The 17760-nt window shown below is 54.8% G+C and overlaps 1 protein-coding gene across 3 annotated transcripts in view; it reads right to left on the bottom strand.

Moving 5' to 3' along the window:
- Positions 1-3623: 3623 nt before the first annotated feature.
- The window catches only part of Adgrb1 (adhesion G protein-coupled receptor B1), a 72432-nt gene continuing 58295 nt past the window's right edge, over positions 3624-17760 (bottom strand). For 2 of the 3 annotated variants that reach the window (XM_029470029.1, XM_029470030.1), the window contains exons 24-31: positions 17159-17244; positions 12379-12550; positions 10141-10236; positions 8693-8747; positions 5650-6350; positions 4944-4979; positions 4675-4782; positions 3624-4396 (exon numbers count right to left, since the gene is read on the bottom strand). In XM_029470029.1, coding sequence (XP_029325889.1) covers positions 4199-4396; positions 4675-4782; positions 4944-4979; positions 5650-6350; positions 8693-8747; positions 10141-10236; positions 12379-12550; positions 17159-17244 — 1452 coding nt within the window. In that variant the 3' untranslated portion in view covers positions 3624-4198. The remainder of the gene's footprint in view (positions 4397-4674; positions 4783-4943; positions 4980-5649; positions 6351-8692; positions 8748-10140; positions 10237-12378; positions 12551-17158; positions 17245-17760) is intronic. The other variant, XM_029470031.1, reaches the window with a different exon arrangement.

The following is a 17760-nucleotide window of genomic DNA, read 5'->3' as shown; positions in this document are numbered from 1 at the left end:
GGGTGTTGATAAGAACGCAGTACTTGCTGGCAGCTGCTCCTGCTGGCTGCACCTCCAGTTGACGCAGAAACTCATTGTCCTCATGTGTCCTTCTTCCTTCACATTCCCCAGTCCATAGGAGCCAGGAAGCAGTGAACTGTAAGACCCAAGTTCTAATCCCATCAGCATCACTACCTTACACAGAGATCACAGTAGCTACTGCTGTCTTCGGCACCACCAGGACAAATGTCAGTCACAACCATGACCACCACCACCACCACCGTCACTAGCATCACTACCACGACCATGTGGCTATTTGTTGATGTTTCACTATTGCTGTTATCAGCCTTACCAGTGTCACCATCGTCACCATCACCAGCCTCACCATTACTCCATTACCTCACTGAAATCATCGCTACTACCATGGTGGCACAACCTTCGTTATTATTGTTAACCTTACTACATCATTATCACCATCACTACTATCACAGTCACTAACACCGTCATCACTATCACCATCACCATGCTCATCACCAGTAAAATCTCCAGTTCTAGGTCTATAAACCAAACTTTCGCCACCAACGTTACCCGCCCCCAACACTGTGCCAGTCACAATGGTGACCTCCGTCGTTCCAAGTCCCACATCTCCTAAGGCAAGGTAGTTCTACTGATGGCAGGTAGAGGGTGGCAGAGAGTACTCTCAGGTTCACTTGTGACAGGTTGCTAAAAAGGGTAGCTGGGTACTGAGAGGCTAGGACAGCCAAGTCACGCAAGGAAGGCCCAGGAAGATCTCTCTAGAGGCCCAACCATCTGAGACTCCAAAGGAAAAGAGTGCCTTGTGATGGTAGCAGCAGCTAAGGATGGTGTTGGTGCCTTTAGGAAAGAGGCTCATTGGGGGAGCATTCAGGAACTGGTGCCAGGAGAGCTGAATTGCAGGCAAAGCCCTTTCTGACTTGTAGCATACCAGCAGCATCCTCCAGTTACCCTGAGACTGGTTCTTCACTATAGACAGTGTGATGGTTTGTATATGCTCCGCCTAGGGAGTGGCGCTATTAGAAGGTTTGGCCCTGTTGGAGTGGATGTGTCACTGGGTGTGGGCTATAAGACCCTCATCCTAGCTGTCTGGAACTGAATATTCCACCTTCAGATGAAGAAGTAGAACTCTCAGATCATCCTGCCTGGATAATGCCATGTTCTCGACTTGATGATAATGAACTGAACCTCTGAACCTGTAAGCCAGCCCCAATTAAATGTTGTTCTTATAAAAGTTGTTTTGGTCATGTACTGGCTGGTTTTGCGTGTCAACTTGACACAGGCTTGAGTTATCACAGAGAACTGTGGGGGAAGTGCCTCTATGAGATCCAGCTGTGGGGCATTTTCTAGGTTGGTGATCAAGGTGGGGAGGGCCCAGTGTGGGTGGTGCCATCCCTGAGCTGGTAGTCTTGGGTTCTATAAGAGAGCAAGCTGAGCAAGTCAGGGGAAGGAAGCCAGTAAGTAGCATCCCTCCATGGCCTCTGCATCAGCTCCTGCTTCCTGACCTGCTTGAGTTCCAGTCCTGACTTCCTTTGGTGATGAACAACAGTGTAGAAGTATAAGCTGAATAAACCCTTTCCTCCCCAACTTGCTTCTTGATCATGATGTTTGTGCAGGAATAGAAACCCTGACTAAGACAGGTCATGGTGTCTGTTCATAGCAAGTAAAACCCTAATGAAGACAGATGGGATCATGACCCTGCTTGCCAGGTACTCCAAAACACTAAGCCAGAGCAAAGAGACCTGACAGCGATCCATGGAAAGGCTCCTGTCCCTACAAGGGTTCTGGGCCAAGGCGACACTTGGTATGGACTCCCCTTTGGAATGTACATGGAGCCTGCTGGAGTGGGGCCCACTGGAGCAAGGCTCAGGGTGCTGATGAAGTACAGCCTTTGCTGGCCAGCTTCCTGTGCCAAAAGTAGATAGCAATTTTCGTTATGGGTATTTCTAGGAGGAGGAAGAGGAGCCAGGACTCCTAGCACAAATATCCCTCCCAAGGGAGGGCCTGCAGTGGGGGTTGGCATGGAGAGCTGCCTTTGGACACACTCTGCACTTTACAGAGCTTTGACTCCAGCAGTTGAGTCTCTCCCTTCACATGGCCGGTATGAGGGGCTAGGGTACTCTCTGCTGCTTTGTGTTTTGTTGCAGGTGGAGAGGACAGACAGGGACAGGCAGGTTACAGATGCTTGGTCACTGCATGAAGACAGTATGAGGACAGTGGTAAGTCTGAGCAGGGTTCAGCCCTCAAGACCGAGACCTGGCCCACATTCACATGCTGCCTGCATAGGCAGAGTGCTAGGACCTCAGGGCTTTCTCTACCTGTACCAATAGACCCCCTCAGCTTCTTTCATTTTGTAATAGCCAGGGCTGAGGAGGAGACTCCGGCCACTCAACTCATAGGAAGCTCTCCAATCCTGGAAGGTAGGGCCTTTGCGCACAGACTGCAGGTGCATCATGATAGCGATTCTTCAAGTGACCTGCGGTAGGCGCTGTGATGAGGCTTAGACGCCTTTCATTGCAGGACATATGCACCCGTGCATACTTGGTTCACATTAGCCATGGCATGGTCTAGGCTGGGTCTTATTTTGTTACCAAATCTCACTGAAGCATTGGTGGGATGATTGCTTTGTTGTTTGTAGTCTGTAGCTAGCTAGGGTCTATCCTGGGCTCTACATTCCATTCTCTGGCCATCTGTGGGCTTGTCCCTCCTCACTGACCATTCACCCACCCGTGTGTGTGTGTGTGTGTGTGTGTGTGTGTGTGTGTGTGTGTGCACCCAGGGGTGTGCATGGCCATCACAGTTACCTGAGCTCATTGTGGTCACTATACCAACAAGCACTATCCCTATCCTGTCTCTGCTGCGAAAAAGGATGCTGAAGAGGGGGCGGCATGTCAAAGACACAGTGAAGGAAGGAAGGAAGGGAAAAGATTTGGGTGAGGGTATAAAAGGAACCTATATGGAGCTGGATTCCTTTTCTAGCTCTTAGTACTTTGTTGGTGTCCTGTGGGCTTCATGTGTCCCTCAGGGCCAATGGTCTGCATCTGGATTCCAGTTCACACTGGGGTCTAAAGGGTTCTGCCTGCAGAGGTCCAGGTTTATGCAGTCCCAGCGTTTGGGAAAGGAGGGACCTTCTCTCCTAGCTTCCCAACCAGACTCCTTGAGTGGCTTAGACTGCCCCCTGCTGGAAGCTCTGGGAAATGCTGAAGCTGGGGTTGCAGGCATCTGGTTGATTTGTTAGGTAGTCTGACCATAGGACCACCATGGACTGGGGACAGGAAAAAGGGAGCCAGTATTGGGCCTTACAAAGTAGTAGGGCAGGCCTGTTCAAGATGGGCTAAGTGGGGCTGCTAGAACCCAGTTACAACCCATATTTTGTTTCTTTCACTATTTCAAATTGTTTTACAATTGCTACCTGTTAACTCTGTCCTTCCCAGGTGAATCAGGGGGCTAGGGAGTCAAATTAAGTCCCGCCTCAGAGGACCATATATGGAGGGCAGGCACCCAAGACAGGACAGGACAGGACAGGACAGGACAGGACAGGAGTTGCCTCCCTACCACTGAAGTGGAGCCACGCTGCTACAGGGGGGAAAAAAAGACTACAAAGCTGGGTTTTTAATTCTTTTTATTGAAGAAAAGAAAAGGAGAGAAAAAATAGATTCCCCACCCCGCTTCTTTCCAGAGTGGTCTCAGTCCTGTCCCGGGGGGTCTGGGTCAGGACCATGCTCTCTGCCTGGGTCTGAGAGGGGCCCAGGGTCCTGGAAGGGAGTGGGGGGTCTGGCTGCTTCCCAAGGGGTAGGGGTGTCTAAAAATCGGAGCCAGGCTGGTGGGCCACAGGCAGTCCTCTGCAGTGGTGGCTGAAGTGGGCATCCTGGGGACGCTGGCCACACCAGGCCTGTCCGTGTTCACAGCAGCTCGCCTGCCTGCCTGCCCGGGCTTGCCCAAGGAGGGCTGAGTCTGAGGCACCATCTGGCCTCTGGATCCCTGTGCCCGCCGGCCATGCCACCTCCTGTCCTGTGTCTGGCTCTGGTCCCAGCACCGCGGGCCCTCTGCCTGGCCGCCTCTGAGCGCCCTGAGGCCGGGGCTGGACCCGGCCCGCCACCGCGAGCGCGTCTGTGCCCGTCCTATGGCGGAGCGGGCAGAGCAGCATCCCACCTCCTGGCCCGGTGTGGGGCCACGGCCCGCCCGCTCAGACCTCGGTCTGGAGGTCAATGATGTCCTGGCCAACCAGTGGGATGGTGGCACCCGCCTTCTCCCACTCTACGCTCCGCAGCTCCAGTGGAGACGGGGGCAGTGGCTCCAGCTCCTTTTTTACCCAGGCAGGTGTCCCGTGGGGCTTGCGGAGGCTCTCCCAGGCCCTCTTGTTGGGAGTCTGCTGCTTCTCTGGCTACTCAAGGACAGCAGTGTAGTCGGGGCAGAGGAGGAAGAAGGGAGAGAATGGCTCTTAGGAAGGGATTCCCAGAGAGAACAGCAACCCACGCATCCCACAGCCTGGATCCAGGCAGTAGCTGCAGTTTCCATGATGGGGTCAGTGCTGTGGGGAAGGACAGTCTGGAACCTGCCAGACAGAGCCAGGCTTAGGATCCTCCTGCCCTGCCCTTTGCACACCTAAGAAGGGACAGCTAGCCCAGGGATGGTGGCTGGAGCAGAGCCCATGCTTCTGACCTTGCTGTCTGCGCCTGGCACCTCCTTCTCCTTCTCAGCCGCATGCTGCAGCTTCCGGTTCAGGTCCTGGAACATGTCTTGGTGTCGCTTCCGTGTGTGCATGATCTTCTGTGGGTTGGGGCCAGGAGTCCTGAGCCCGGATGGGCATCCACAGCCACCCCTTCGACCCACCTGCTGTTGGCCCCTGCCTTGAGCCCCTCTCCAATTCCCACTGCTGAAATGGCCCTAGTGCCCAGCTTCTCTGGTCAGAGAGAGGCCCCTGCACTTACCTCAAAGTCCAGTTCTGCATACCGTGATTTCCGCCGCTGCAGGAGAAAGGGGTTGTGTGCATGGGCAATGTGTTCCCTAAAACTGCCTAGACCACAAGTCCAGGCCCTCTGGCCCAACAACTGGGGAGACACCAGCCTGCCTTCAGGGGACATGCTGAGGGTGCACCAAGTACCCAGGTTGCCTGTTCCCTAGGGACCAGCCCCAGCTCTGGGTTTAGAGGGGCTGCTGAGACTGAAGGGAAACCCTTGACAATGATGGAATAAGGACGGGGTCTCTGTGAGCAGTGAGGACTCCCACCCCTGCTTCAGGCCTGTTTGCCCTTGCTCTCCCTCTGCAGTGTGGAGCTCAGGCAGGCCACACAGGTCACATGGTTGGACCCCCAACAGTAAACTCAGTGCTGGCTGCACCTAAGAGATAGAAGGCTAGATGGTGGTACATCCTAGTGTGGGGCAGGGGCTCCCTAAGGGTGCCATCCTAGCCTCTGCCCCTTGTCCTAAAGGCTGAATAAGGTACTGGGGGCGGGGTTACAAAGCACTAGGCTAACCACAGACTGTTGTGTGAAATGGGATAGATTGTAAGAAGATCCTGTCCCTGGGCTATCCTTACGCACTTCTGACATACCCAGAGCCTACAGGGCAGGGAAGTACCAGCCCTTGGCTGGGGGTCCACCCATCTCTGCCTTGGCAGACTCTAAACCATTCTCACCTCCAGGGAGCTCACTGACAAGGTAGCCACGTTCTCATTCTTGGCCCCAGCACCTGAACTGGGTCCCGGATGGGCCGCAGGCTCCCCCGTGTCCCCCAGGCTGGGAGGTGCAGGCTCAAGGGTGGGTGGTGGGGGTATGGGCTGTTGGGGTGGAGGGGGTGGTGGGGGTGGGGGTGGTGGGGGCTGGACAGGGGGCACCTCAGGGGGTGCACCACCTGGGGGCTCACGGGCAGGTGGGCTTCGGGTAGGGAAGCTGGCATCGGGTGCCATGCTAAGGTGGATGAGGCGGGTTTGGGGCATCTGGTCAATGTTGATGCTGTATTTGGGTTCCTCCTTGGGTTTGGGCCGGAGTGTGGCCGTGGCCGTGGGCAGGATCACGTAGCTCGTGTCCAGAGCCTTCTCCTGGGCTCGGCTCAGCTCGGAGTCCAGTTTCTTAAAGATGTCCCCATCGCCAATAAAAGAGGACTTGGGGGCCTTGTCCTTTTTGAGGGTGAGTGAGTGATTAGGGAAGTCAGGCAGTGGCCCACCAGGATAGCGGGGTGAACCGTGCAGGTGCAGCTTGGACACATTAGCTGGCAGGCTGTTGAAGGTGGGGGGTGGGCCCTTGGCCAGCTTCATCTTCTCCTCCTCAGGCAGTGATGGTCGCTTGAAGGTACCTGTGATAGTTGCTGTGCGGCAGGCTGCAATGTCTTTGTTCAGCACTAGTGGGGGAGCATCGGAAAAGACAGTAGATAGGAAAAGGGGATCAGAGGGGTAAGGATGGTCTGCGGCAGCAGGAGCTGACCCCAGCCAGCACTGCTGCCACCCTGGTCTCCACCCACAGCAGCCCCGACATCCACTCGAGGCTCAGGGGGCACATGGGCAGCTAAAGCTCCTTTGTCTTTTCTAATGAGGCTGGTCCACAGGGGTTTCTGCCTCCCAAGACAACCAACCAGACAGACAGTCTCTCATACAAAGCAATTCCGAAAGGCAGGTGAGGGCGCCCCCTGCTGGAAAGTGCACAGCGAGGTACTTCCAGGATAAAAGAACAGCCCCTTCTAGTTGAGCTCCCTACCCCACTGCCCTCCAGGACTTCTGCAGCACAAGAGCCCTTACAGGAGGGGAGGATGTGCTTGGCATAGGCACATCAGCTCCAAGGACCATGAGACCTAGCACAAGGACCAGGGACCTAGCACAGCAGGTTAATCTCTCTGAAGCATTCTCCTGTCTTAACTTCCCTTGTGTCTTCATAAAGACCCCTTTCCTGAAGTGTCCACCCTGCTACTTCTCTTGTGGTCCGTCTGGCATCTGGCCTGGACTCCGGCTCACCAAACATCCCATCTGTCACTTGCCCATCAACCCAGCCCCACTGGCCTGTAGAGTAACTGATTAGTTCTCACCCAAGGCAGTTGTCCACCCTGCCCTTCCTGGGTGCTCTTTCCAGAGCAGGGTCACACTCTCTTCTTAGGAAGCCTGGCCCAGGTCTGCATACTGCTTGTTCTGGTCACACCTGGCCCACCTAACCTTGGGGCTCACCAGCATCTCTTGCCATCTTATCAACTATAATCACCCACAACATTCTAGCTTCCCAGGCAGAAGGTCCCTCACCCTCCCAGCTCACCTCCAATGACATTTGGCTCTTCTATACTGTCACCCAGTATGGCAGCTTGAATAAGAACAACCCCATAGGCTAATATATTTGAACTCTTAGTCTTCGGAGAGTAGCATTTTTTGAAAGGGATTAAGAGGCATGGTCTTGTTGGAGGAAGTGCGTCACTAGGGATAGGTTTTGAGGTTTCAGAGCCTATCTCAGGCCCAGTGTGGATCGTGGTGTAGCTCTCGACTACTGCTTGTGTGCCGCAATGCTCCCCACCATGATGATGGACTAACACTCTGAAACTCTAAGCAGACCCCCAGCTAAATGCTTTCCTTTCTAAGAGCTGCCTTGGTCATGGTCTTCACAGTAATAGAACAGTGACTAAGTCACCCAGCATTGTTATCCTCCAGCCCTTCCCCAGTACCTCAGCAGTGAACTAGCCACCTTTCCTATCAATTTGTATGCAGCTCTCCAAGGATCAACACCACCTCAAAGACCTCTGTGGCCTGCACACAGCTTAGCCCAACCCCTCCCAATAGGGACTCTGCCCCACCATGGACATCTATACACAGACACCCATCGTGTTCCCACCAGCCACATTCAGCCCATAACATCACGAGGCACAGCTGGGCATAGGGAGCACAGAGCACACCACTACGGCTGGGAGAGCACCCAACCCCTAGTGCCTGGGTCATCTCTTGGGTAGGCTATAGAGCTAGATCTTTGAAGACTAAGAAAGGATTTTTCTGCCCCATGTCAAAGTCACCTCCTCCAGGAGTCTCACCCAGGAAGCAGTTGACATTCCCCAGTTGGGAACCGGACTTCGCAAAGCCAGATTGACCCCACCACAGTCAGAGACTGTCGGCCATCGCCCTAGCCCCTGGTTCACAGGTGCTATGGTTTGACGGTGGGAACGTGGGGGAGACACAGAATCCCTCCTTGACTGTGCTTCCAGGAAGCTCAGCATTAGCAGAGCGTGCGCCAGGAGCAGCTCCTTCCCCCTTGTGTTCTTCCTGCCTCCACAGTTCTTCCTGCCTCCACAGAGGTCTCCGTTCTCAAAGTACACCCCGCCCCTCCCCTACCCCAGTTTAACAACAAAGAAACAAAGACACACAGAACACGGGTGCTTGGGGGAGGGCAGGCAGGAGGCAGGTGACGACAGTGAGTGTGCAGACAGAGGAGGGGCAGGGCCGGGTCCCACACAGAGCTGGCCCATCTGCTCTGCCCTATGAGAGGAGAAGGGAGAGACAGACACATGAACAGCAACCAAAGATGGTCCCAGCCCAGCTCCACAACAGCTTTCTGGGGCTCCCTCAGTCACACCCACGGGCCTTCTGAAGCCCTTGAGAAGGAGGGGGCCCAGGCTGGGCCATGTGGCAGTAGGTGTGGGATGGGGTCGGGAAAAGCACACAGATGCTAGGAGTAAAGAAAGAAGCAGAAGGGCCGACTGGCCACCATGGCTCTCACCTGTCAGGCGCTCACCTGATCTACAGGCCAGATCCACATCCTTCTCAAAGTCGGTCTGCAAGACAGAGACCGAGGACGAGATGAGGGCAGGGCTGGTAGCAGGCGGTGCTGCAAGCTGCAGGGTGGTAGGAAAGGGACCACCAAAGCCACATCCACACCTCAGAGGTCACAAATATGCTGACAACTGTCACCAAGAATCCCAGCCCACATTATTAGTCTATGGGCCACACGGAGTGCCCATGCATCTGTATGCTTGTCTGTGCAAGCATGGGTGTGTCTGTCAGCATTCACATGCATTTGTGTGCTGTGTTTCTGTGTGTTTGTGGTGCGTCTGCCTTTTCGAGTGCAGAGGAGCACACTGTTTGAGCATGAACATATATGTTGAGAGGAGGATTGTATGACTCACAATTGAGCCAGAGTTGACCTCTATGCATTTATGTAAAGGGGCATACACACATGTTTCTCCATGCATGTGTTTGTGTCTGCCTGTATGTGCGTGCGATCAACCATGCGTGCTCTCCCTCCAAGGCATCACGGAGCAGCCGGCCTCTGCCTCTCTGGCCATGCTCCCCCAAAGCCATGCAGCCATCAGGGCTTCCAGAGCCTCTGCCATTCCATCCAAGACAGACAGCAGGGGACAGACACAGACCTGGGCCAGCACCAGCCTCCCCTAGAGCAGAGACATGGTCCCCCCTGCATCTCTGAGGACAGCAGCTGGGGAGGCCAGAGTGGTGACCCAGGACCACCTTAGAAGCTTGGGTCTACAAGACCCATCCAGAGGCCACAGGGCTCCAGGGGAGTCAGTCTGGCCTTTAATCTCAAACTGGAGGTCTTTCCCTGAAATGCAGGAGCCAAGATGCTGGGAAGGTGGCCATCTTCCCCTGAGGTCAGAGGTCAGGCCAGGAGAAACATCAAGAGGAGGAAAAACAGTGTCCCCAAATGACAAAGTACCTGTCCAGCTGACACTTGTTCCCTCTAGATGGTGGCACTGAGGCCCAAAGGGCTGGCCCTGTGTAGACACCACCTGGAGATGCTCCCCAGTACCTCACCCAGGAGGGGGGTGCTGGACACCTGGGACAACATACAGGTGATGCCAGAGGGGCATGAAGCTGGCCAGCCAACAGAGCCCAGGGCTCTGCTCAGAGGCTACTGTGCCTAGATCCCATAGTTGAAGCAGTTTGCATGGGTTAACTCACAGTTGACTTGTGCACAGTTCTGGAAGGGCCAGCTTTGAGGAAGGCAAGAATGCCCCTACCCAACTCACCAACAGCCTTTCCCAGCTCAAAACCCTGGATCAAGGATTTCAACTTGGCCTCAATTTCTCCAATTGCAAACTGAGGTCAGAATTCATCTAATAGGGCTGCCAGGGCCCAGAAGAACTCTGGGCACAGGGAGGACCTAGAGGTCCCTGGCGGGACAAGCTTGTATCTCCAGGCAGTCAGTCCTACCATGAGCTGGGCATGGCCGTTCTGGAAGGAGCCCCCTGAGTCCCCGTTGCCCTCCTCTTGTCGGTCTACCACACGGCACTTCACAGCATCCTGGACCTGAAGGAGGGAGAGCATGTCAGCAGAGAGCCATGGCCCCACACAGTACCTCTGCAAGGAGCCTCCTTGGAGCACAGTAGCACACTGTACTGGCTGGTTTTGTGTGTCAACTTGACACAGGCTGGAGTTATCACAGAGAAAAGAGCTTCAATTGAGGAAATGCCTCCAAGAGATCCAGCTGTGGGGCATTTTCTTAATTAGTGATGAAGCAGGGAGGGTCCACTGTGGGTGGTGCCATCCCTGGGCTGGTAGTCCTGGGTTCTATAAGAAAGAAAGCTGAGCAAGCCAGAGGAAGCAAGCCAGTAAGTAGCATCCCTCCATGGCCTCTGCATCAGCTCCTGCTTCCTGACCTGCTTGAGTTCCAGTCCTGACTTCCTTTGGTGATGAACAGCAATGTGGAAAAGTGTAAGCTGAATAAACCCTTTCCTCCCCAACTTGCTTCTTGGTCATGATGTTTGTGCAGGAATAGAAACCCTGACTAAGACACACCCTTTGTGGGAGAAGAGAGCATGCAAGATGAAGACATGTGGAGCTTCTGCTGCTGGGAAGGAGCTGGAGCCTCCACTGGCTGGAGGCCACTGTAAGAATGTAACCCTGAAGCAGGTACCTGGCTTCAGGGCCGGCTTGTACCCCAGAAACCTTTACTGACTGCAGGTGATGAGTTTGATCATCACGGTAGGCTGTGTGGGCATGGCTAAGGCCAGCCACAAGGCCGGCATACATCTTGGCAAGTAGAACCGAGAGGAAGTTGCCAATCACCCAGAATAATCAGCATGAAGAAGGACACAGGATCAAATATTACCTAAAATCCAGACTCTGGAGACAGCCTGCATCAAGAGCCGCACACAAAGGCTGAAGCTGTCTCTGTGTGCTCACCCTGCCCAACACAGAGTTTAACCCTTCGGCTGTTAGTCACATCTGAACTTCTTGACCAAGAGGCTTTCGACAGATCCCTAGGCTAGACCTTAGTGGGATGTTCTGCTATTCTTCTGACATCTGTCCTGCTGCCTTTCTGGGGTGCCTACTTTGAGACAGCTGGTCCTGCAGGCCTCTCCTTCCAACTGATCTTGCAGTCTTTCTTCCTATCTTATACACTAGGCAGGAGAAGCCTCCCTCTACCTGGCCTAGCTCGGAAGTTGCTGTTCTGGAGTTAGGAATGTGTAAGGTCCATGTTCCTTTCTCACAGGACACTGCTCATCTCATAGAAGGCAGAGCACTGAGAAAGGAACAGAGGACAGGAGTGTAACTTCAGAGCAGATCAGGGGCCTTAGAACCTGAGAGCAGACTTCACTTGCCTGTGGGCTGATAGCTGTGGCACCAGGTGGAGGGGCTACTGTGAACTGTGAATTCAGTGCTTAGGCAGCCGGGGCAAGTGGGCTCCAAAGCCTCGTCTCTTCCTGTGAGCTGCCGTGGTACTTGGCAGCTTCTCACAGTAGCTTCCTTCCCAGAGCAGAGTGACACATGACTGGCACAGGCAAGTGGAAGGAGGGCCTAGGCTTTGTTGTGGGGACATGTTTTGCAGCTTCGGGCAGCCCTCTTTCCCAGGGTGCTCCTCCAGAGCCTCCCTAGAGACCTCCTCCCTGGGCCTCCTCACTGCCCTGCTGGCCCAATCTTTTCTGTCACCCGAGGTTCCCACCCTAGTTCCTGCAGCTACAATCAGTTGTGTCCTCTCATAGCTCCTGCTTTTCAAGTCCCTCAACAGCATTCTAGAAGGTTCTGAAGAGAATGGAAGCAACAGGCTCTCGCTAGGTCCCAGCAGGCTCTCTTTAGGCCATAGCCATGTCCTGGCTCTGTCTGGGACAGAAGTTGGCCTACCGAGATAAGACACACTTTCATCCACAGGTCAGCCTCTCTGAGGTCGGGACAACCACCTACTTTCATTACTACCTCCTATTGGTGGCCCTCAGTACATAGCTAGATGGAAACATCATATTCTCACCTTCCAAAAGGTTCAGAAAACACCAGAAGCATCTAGCACTGTCTCCTACTCTGCCCTGTCAGCTGCAGACCTCCCACAGCTGATAAGGCATCCTGGGAAATAAGCTATCCTCCAAAGGGTGCTATTCCCAGCAACGCTGGCCACGTGATGGGCATGAGTCCACCTCGAGGGACACAGGTGGCTCCCAGACCCAGGGCGCCCACCTCTCTGCGCAGAATGCAGTGCACCATCACGATGACGAAGCCCTCCAGTGAGTCAAAGACAGCGAAGAGGATCTGGAAGAGGGCGGAGCGGCGGTCGGTGACAGCAAGCACAGCAGACATCCAGGTCAGCGCCAGCAGCGGCAGCACCACGCAGGAGCTCCACAGGGAGGCCCTGGGGATGGAGGGCATCAGGGCGGCCCCGTGGGTGCTCCACCTCTCCTGAGGACACCCCTTTCCCCCATCCCCAGGCCGGAGGGCTTGGAAGGGACCCAGCAAAGTAGAGGAGCGCTTTGGGAGAGAACTTGGACCCTGTCCGGGAGATTGACAGGAGGGAGACAGACAGGAAGGACACTGGGATGGGAGAGATGCACGGAGCAAAGCAGCCCCTGATTCCATCTTCTAGGCCCTGAGCCCTGGACCCAGAGACCCAGGGCTCCAACTGCAATGCAAGATGGCCGTGGTGGACAGGAGTCAGGGGAAAGTACTGAGAGAATGAGAGAGAGAGAAACTGTGAGGGAGAGACAGGACAGACAGTGGACAGTTGGACAAGGCCAGAGGGTCAAAGGAGAGACCAAGACAGACAGAACAGACAGAAGGGTGTTCTTCCTCTTCCGAGGCTGCAGCTGCTCTCCTGGGCCTCAGCACCCTCCTGTGGCCCCAACCTGTGAGCCACCTCTGCCATCAACCCTTAGTCTCTTCTTGGAGCATCTGGCTGGCAGAGGGAGCCTAGCAGCCTGAGCCCTCCATCAGTACCTGGCCTGCACCTACCACGGAGCTCAGGTGAGGACAATGGTGCTGCCTCAAGGCCGCGGGACAGGTAAGTGCTTGAGAACTGTGCCTTGGCCCCAGCCCCAGCACTCTTGTGGTTCCAGGAGCCACTATGGCCTGTCTGTAGCCAGGGGTGACATCGGGATCACTTCTCCCTCTTCTCTTGGGGTGGGGGGAATCATCTTGCTGTCCCCTCAAAGGAGCAGATAGGAGAAGGGGACTGGACACAGAGTGGGGTCTAGGGCAGTGGGGCTGATGGGAAAGGCTAGAGGATCTGAGGGCCCAGTTAGGCAGAGGGTCCTCCAAACTCCCACCAAACTGGAGAGTGCAGTCATGGCAGGGGTCCCCACCTCCTCACTGCCTCAGAGGCCATACAGCAGCCCTTTATCATCACCTATTCCAGGCCTACCTTTGTGCCCTCTGAAGTCATGCTAAGTTGACCCCAGGGATCATTTTGCCTGCAGCCAGAGCTATTACCACTTGGTGAACATAGTAGCTGCCAGTAGCCAGGGTACGCAGGACTAGCTCAGATCTCTGTCCGCTCACCTTCCCCAACTCAGGCCCCAGTCAGGAATCAATCTGATGACCCCAGCCTTCCCTCGATGCCCTGAAGTATGGGCTCCTAAACTGTACATCATATAGCCCCCACTTCCAGTCAACTCTCATTCCCTTCTTAGAGGGAACCCCATGTGAGGCAGGAAGACCCAGTTTCTGGATCCCTACTGACCCCACTCATAGTTTTGAAGCGGAGGAGAGAGTGGAGCCTCCCAGCACAGAGCCAGCTACTCCACCTCCCTCTCCCTTGCTGCATCAGCCAGAAGCTCTATCCTGATCCCCACCCCTGCTGTGAGCTCACCTGTCCCTGAATCTGGAACTGAAGAGAAGCAGGCTGGCCCCCTAGTAAATTACTTCCCATCACCAGCAGGAACATTCTCGGCTCTATACTGGTTCCTACCACAGCACTGGGCCCAGTAACATCTCCCCTCTCCTTCAAAGCAGACACCCTTTGATCTGGGATCCTGAAGCCTCCTGTCACCCGTGTCTGGTGTAGGAAGAGATCTTCCCAGCGGCAGAGACCCCTTGGCTTCCCACAAAATCAGCTCTGCCATTTCTCTATTTCCCCCAGGCCACCAGTTTCCAAATCATTTCCCCAGAAGCCCGGAGGAAGAGGAGCCGTAAGTTCCCTAGAGACTCGGATACCCCAAGGCAGAGGATCTCCAGGGAGGCCTGGGTGTCACCACCTCTAGCTGCTGCCTGACCTTTGGAATCCTGGCCCTCAGCTGATTGGCTCAGGTTGGAGCTGAGTTTGTCTGAAGACTGCCAATCCAAAAGTCGGGCGCTGGGGCTCACAGCAGCATGGGCCCAGCATGGGAGCAGGTCAAGCTACTTGGATGGGTCCTAAACCATACACATCTTCTTACCCAAATAGCCTTAGTTACGAAGAGTCCTGAGTTCCAGTGTCTGCTCAAGAGGGTTAGTGTTTGGGGTCTGTGCTATTGTTATTGCATGTCCTGAACAAGATGAGCTTTCGGTTGGACCTTCTATGCTGAGCTCCACCCACTCAAAACACAGCTAAGTTGTCACACCAAGTCAGGGGTCAACATACCCTTGTTCCCATGGCCATATCTTCCTGAGCTCCTACACAACACATATATCTATAGGGGATAAGACATGCATCTATACACACTTGCCCATGCCCAGTTACACGTTTGCAGGCACACACCCCCGCCCCCGCACACACACACACACACACACTCACACCGACTTTCCATTCATTCACTTGCTTACAACTTCACACTTGCATACTTTTTTCCTCATGTCTGCACACACCAGTCACTCTCACTGCCACGTGCAGCACACTGTCCACACATCCAGTCACTCTCACATATGGGAAGCTCTCTGCATAGCTGCATACTGTAAACATATCCACTCCCACACACAGGCATCATCCCTGTGCACACTGGCACATGTACACCATATGCATATCCAACCACTCTTACACATGAGCAACACTAACAGGTTCATACCCCCCAAACACTCATATGACTCACTCACATGACTCCAGCCTCTATCTACTTGTCCTATGGAGGTAGGGGGCTGTGGCTAAGCTCTGGGCCAGCATTGTTGTGGAGACTCGGAAAACAGCAGGAAGCAGTGCAGGCCCACCCCAACTGACCTTGGACTCAGTCCAATTCTGCTACCTTAGCTGGCCCACTCCTTGCCTCCCAAGTATCTTTTTTTGCTGCATAGCAAGCAGGTCTTGAATTGGGAAAGGCAAGCCCGCAGGCAGAGAGGGTGGGTAGAGGCCAGGGCCGCCTTGGAAACCCAGAGGGGACTGCAGAAATGAAAGAAGTGAAAGAAAAACATAAAAACAAATAAATGTGAGTCAGGGGGGAGCAGAGCCCACGCAGGGCTGCTCCAAGGTGGCGGCAAGGCACTAACATGGCGTTACTGGTGGCGTCGGAGTTGGCTTCGGCCGCAGAGAGGACTCCGCATTCAGCACACGTGAGGGCACGCCCGAGAGGGGGCACGGGCAGCTGACTGCAAGTGAAATCAAAGGCTGAAACAAAAGCAAACAGGTTCCCTCGGAAACGCGAGGCAAGGAGCAGAGATGGCAGCCCGAGGTTCTCGGGCATCTAAGGGACCCAAGCCGCCGAGGGCAGGGGGTAAAATGGGCAGGGCTGCCGGCTGCCAGCAGCTGCTGACTGACAGACAGCATGCCTTAATCTCAGTGTGGAGAGCAGCAAGATCTGAAGGAGGCTTTGCTACCCTTCCTCTTCCCACATAGGCACAGCAGATGTTATCATATGGGCTGCCCTCACAAGGAGAGCAGAAATAAACAGGCTGAGCTGTACCACAGCCCTGTCCAGGCATGCCCATGGGTGTGTGAGGGGGGCGTGCATGCACACAGCGGGAACACACCCCCTCATCTAGGCACTGGCCCAGGATAACCACAGCTGGGGTCTGACTCCAGCTCCCAGCTTCCCCCATCTCCTAAACCCCTGTTTACTCTGATAGGAGGGGAGATACACATGGAAGCTTGCCCTGTGGCTACTCTGATAGCAAATCAAGCAGGCTAGTGCTGGAGAGTCCTAGGAGACCTCCACATCTACAGCTTCAGCCACAGTTCAACCCACATGGTAGCTGGGTCTCAGACTCTGATGTTGAACCACTATTCTGGGATGGACAGCCAGGCTGAGGCAAGAAGCTCAGGCCCAAGCTCTCTACCATAGAGGTACTCTCAGCACACTGACAGGTCCCTAGCCCACTCAAGAGCTCTAACCAGGGCCAGAGTCCACCAGGCACCCAGGGAAGTCACGGGGCAGAAAAGGAGGAACCAGAAAAAGAAAGACAGTGAGAGACAGAGAAAGACACCAAGCAAGACAGGCACAGGGGGGAGGGGCGGGGGGAGGACCCCCACAAAGACACCAGCACACCAGCTGCAGGATGTGGAAGGCTGGACAGGGAGAACGCTGGGCAGGGCAAGGCTACCACCCCAGTTTCCTGCAACCCTTTGAATGTCCCTGAGCCGAGGCAGCAGTGACCCCCATGTCATCCCTCACTCCCAGGACAACCCACAGAGCAGGTACCTGAGTAGTGTGGGAGGAGCCTTGTCCCATCTGTCCCTAGCTATCCTCCAGTGATGAAGGCACCAGATAGGCAAGGCCTCTTGAGGTGGGATTCAGGGAACAGGGAAGAGGCGCTCCCAGCCTTGGGCCTGGGGTGCCCTCCCACCAGCCTGAGCCCAGTAGGGGGTGCTCTCTTTGAGAAATGAGCCTTACAGTTTCTGGAGACTCTGCAGGGTCCCACCTCGTTACAGGTCAGTTAGAGAAACTGAGGCACAGAGCAAAGAAGAGACCAGCCGGCTAGAAAAAGCCTTTGTATTCTATGCCCCAGTTTCCCAGCCTGTTCCGGACACCTGAACTGTCAGACTGGATTGGGGACTTAGTGGTGGGTGGGCTCTGGGTCTTTCCAGCCAAGAAGGGCAAGGTGCCAGGGCCACAGGGCCTACCCTGCCCGCTCCTTCAGCTTCTTGTCCGTGATGCCGTCCTTGGACACGAGCTTGTTGAACACCAGGATCCCGATCACCATGTTCACCTGCCGGGCAGAGGCAGGAGTGGGCCAGAGCCCATGGGTGCCTAGATCAGCAGTGACCATGCCCAGAATGTCCACAGTCTTCTAAGGGTTACTCATGTGCCCCTACAATTCAGACCCCAGTGCTGGCCAGGTGGGTCCACCCAGAGCCCTGACCTCAACGTGCCCACACCACCAACACCCCTCCCCTGGCCCCTGATGATGGTAAGCTCCTAGTTGCAGGTGAGTCCTAGGGTCACATATGGCTTCAACTGGCTAATACTGGGCACCCCTTGTTCTTGATCGCCTCCGATCCCACTGATCCTCAGCCCCATTAACAATATTCACTGGGTGCCTCCTGAGTGCTTCTTAGGGTGTCAGATGTATCTTCCAAGCTACTACCTGATTTACTGCCCAAGATAAGAATCAGTCTTAAGTTCACTGTCAGAGCCTCCATACCCTGGGACACTGGCACCTTGCCTATCTTTGATTATCTCTGCCAAGGTATAGAATAAGGGATAAGGTGTTGCTCAAATCTTT

This window comes from Mus caroli, chromosome 15 (genome assembly GCF_900094665.2).
Source record: "Mus caroli chromosome 15, CAROLI_EIJ_v1.1, whole genome shotgun sequence".
In the NCBI taxonomy this organism is placed as follows: domain Eukaryota; kingdom Metazoa; phylum Chordata; class Mammalia; order Rodentia; family Muridae; genus Mus; species Mus caroli.
The sequence above is the reverse complement of the archived record's forward strand: the minus strand, read 5'-3'. Positions and strand labels throughout refer to the sequence as shown.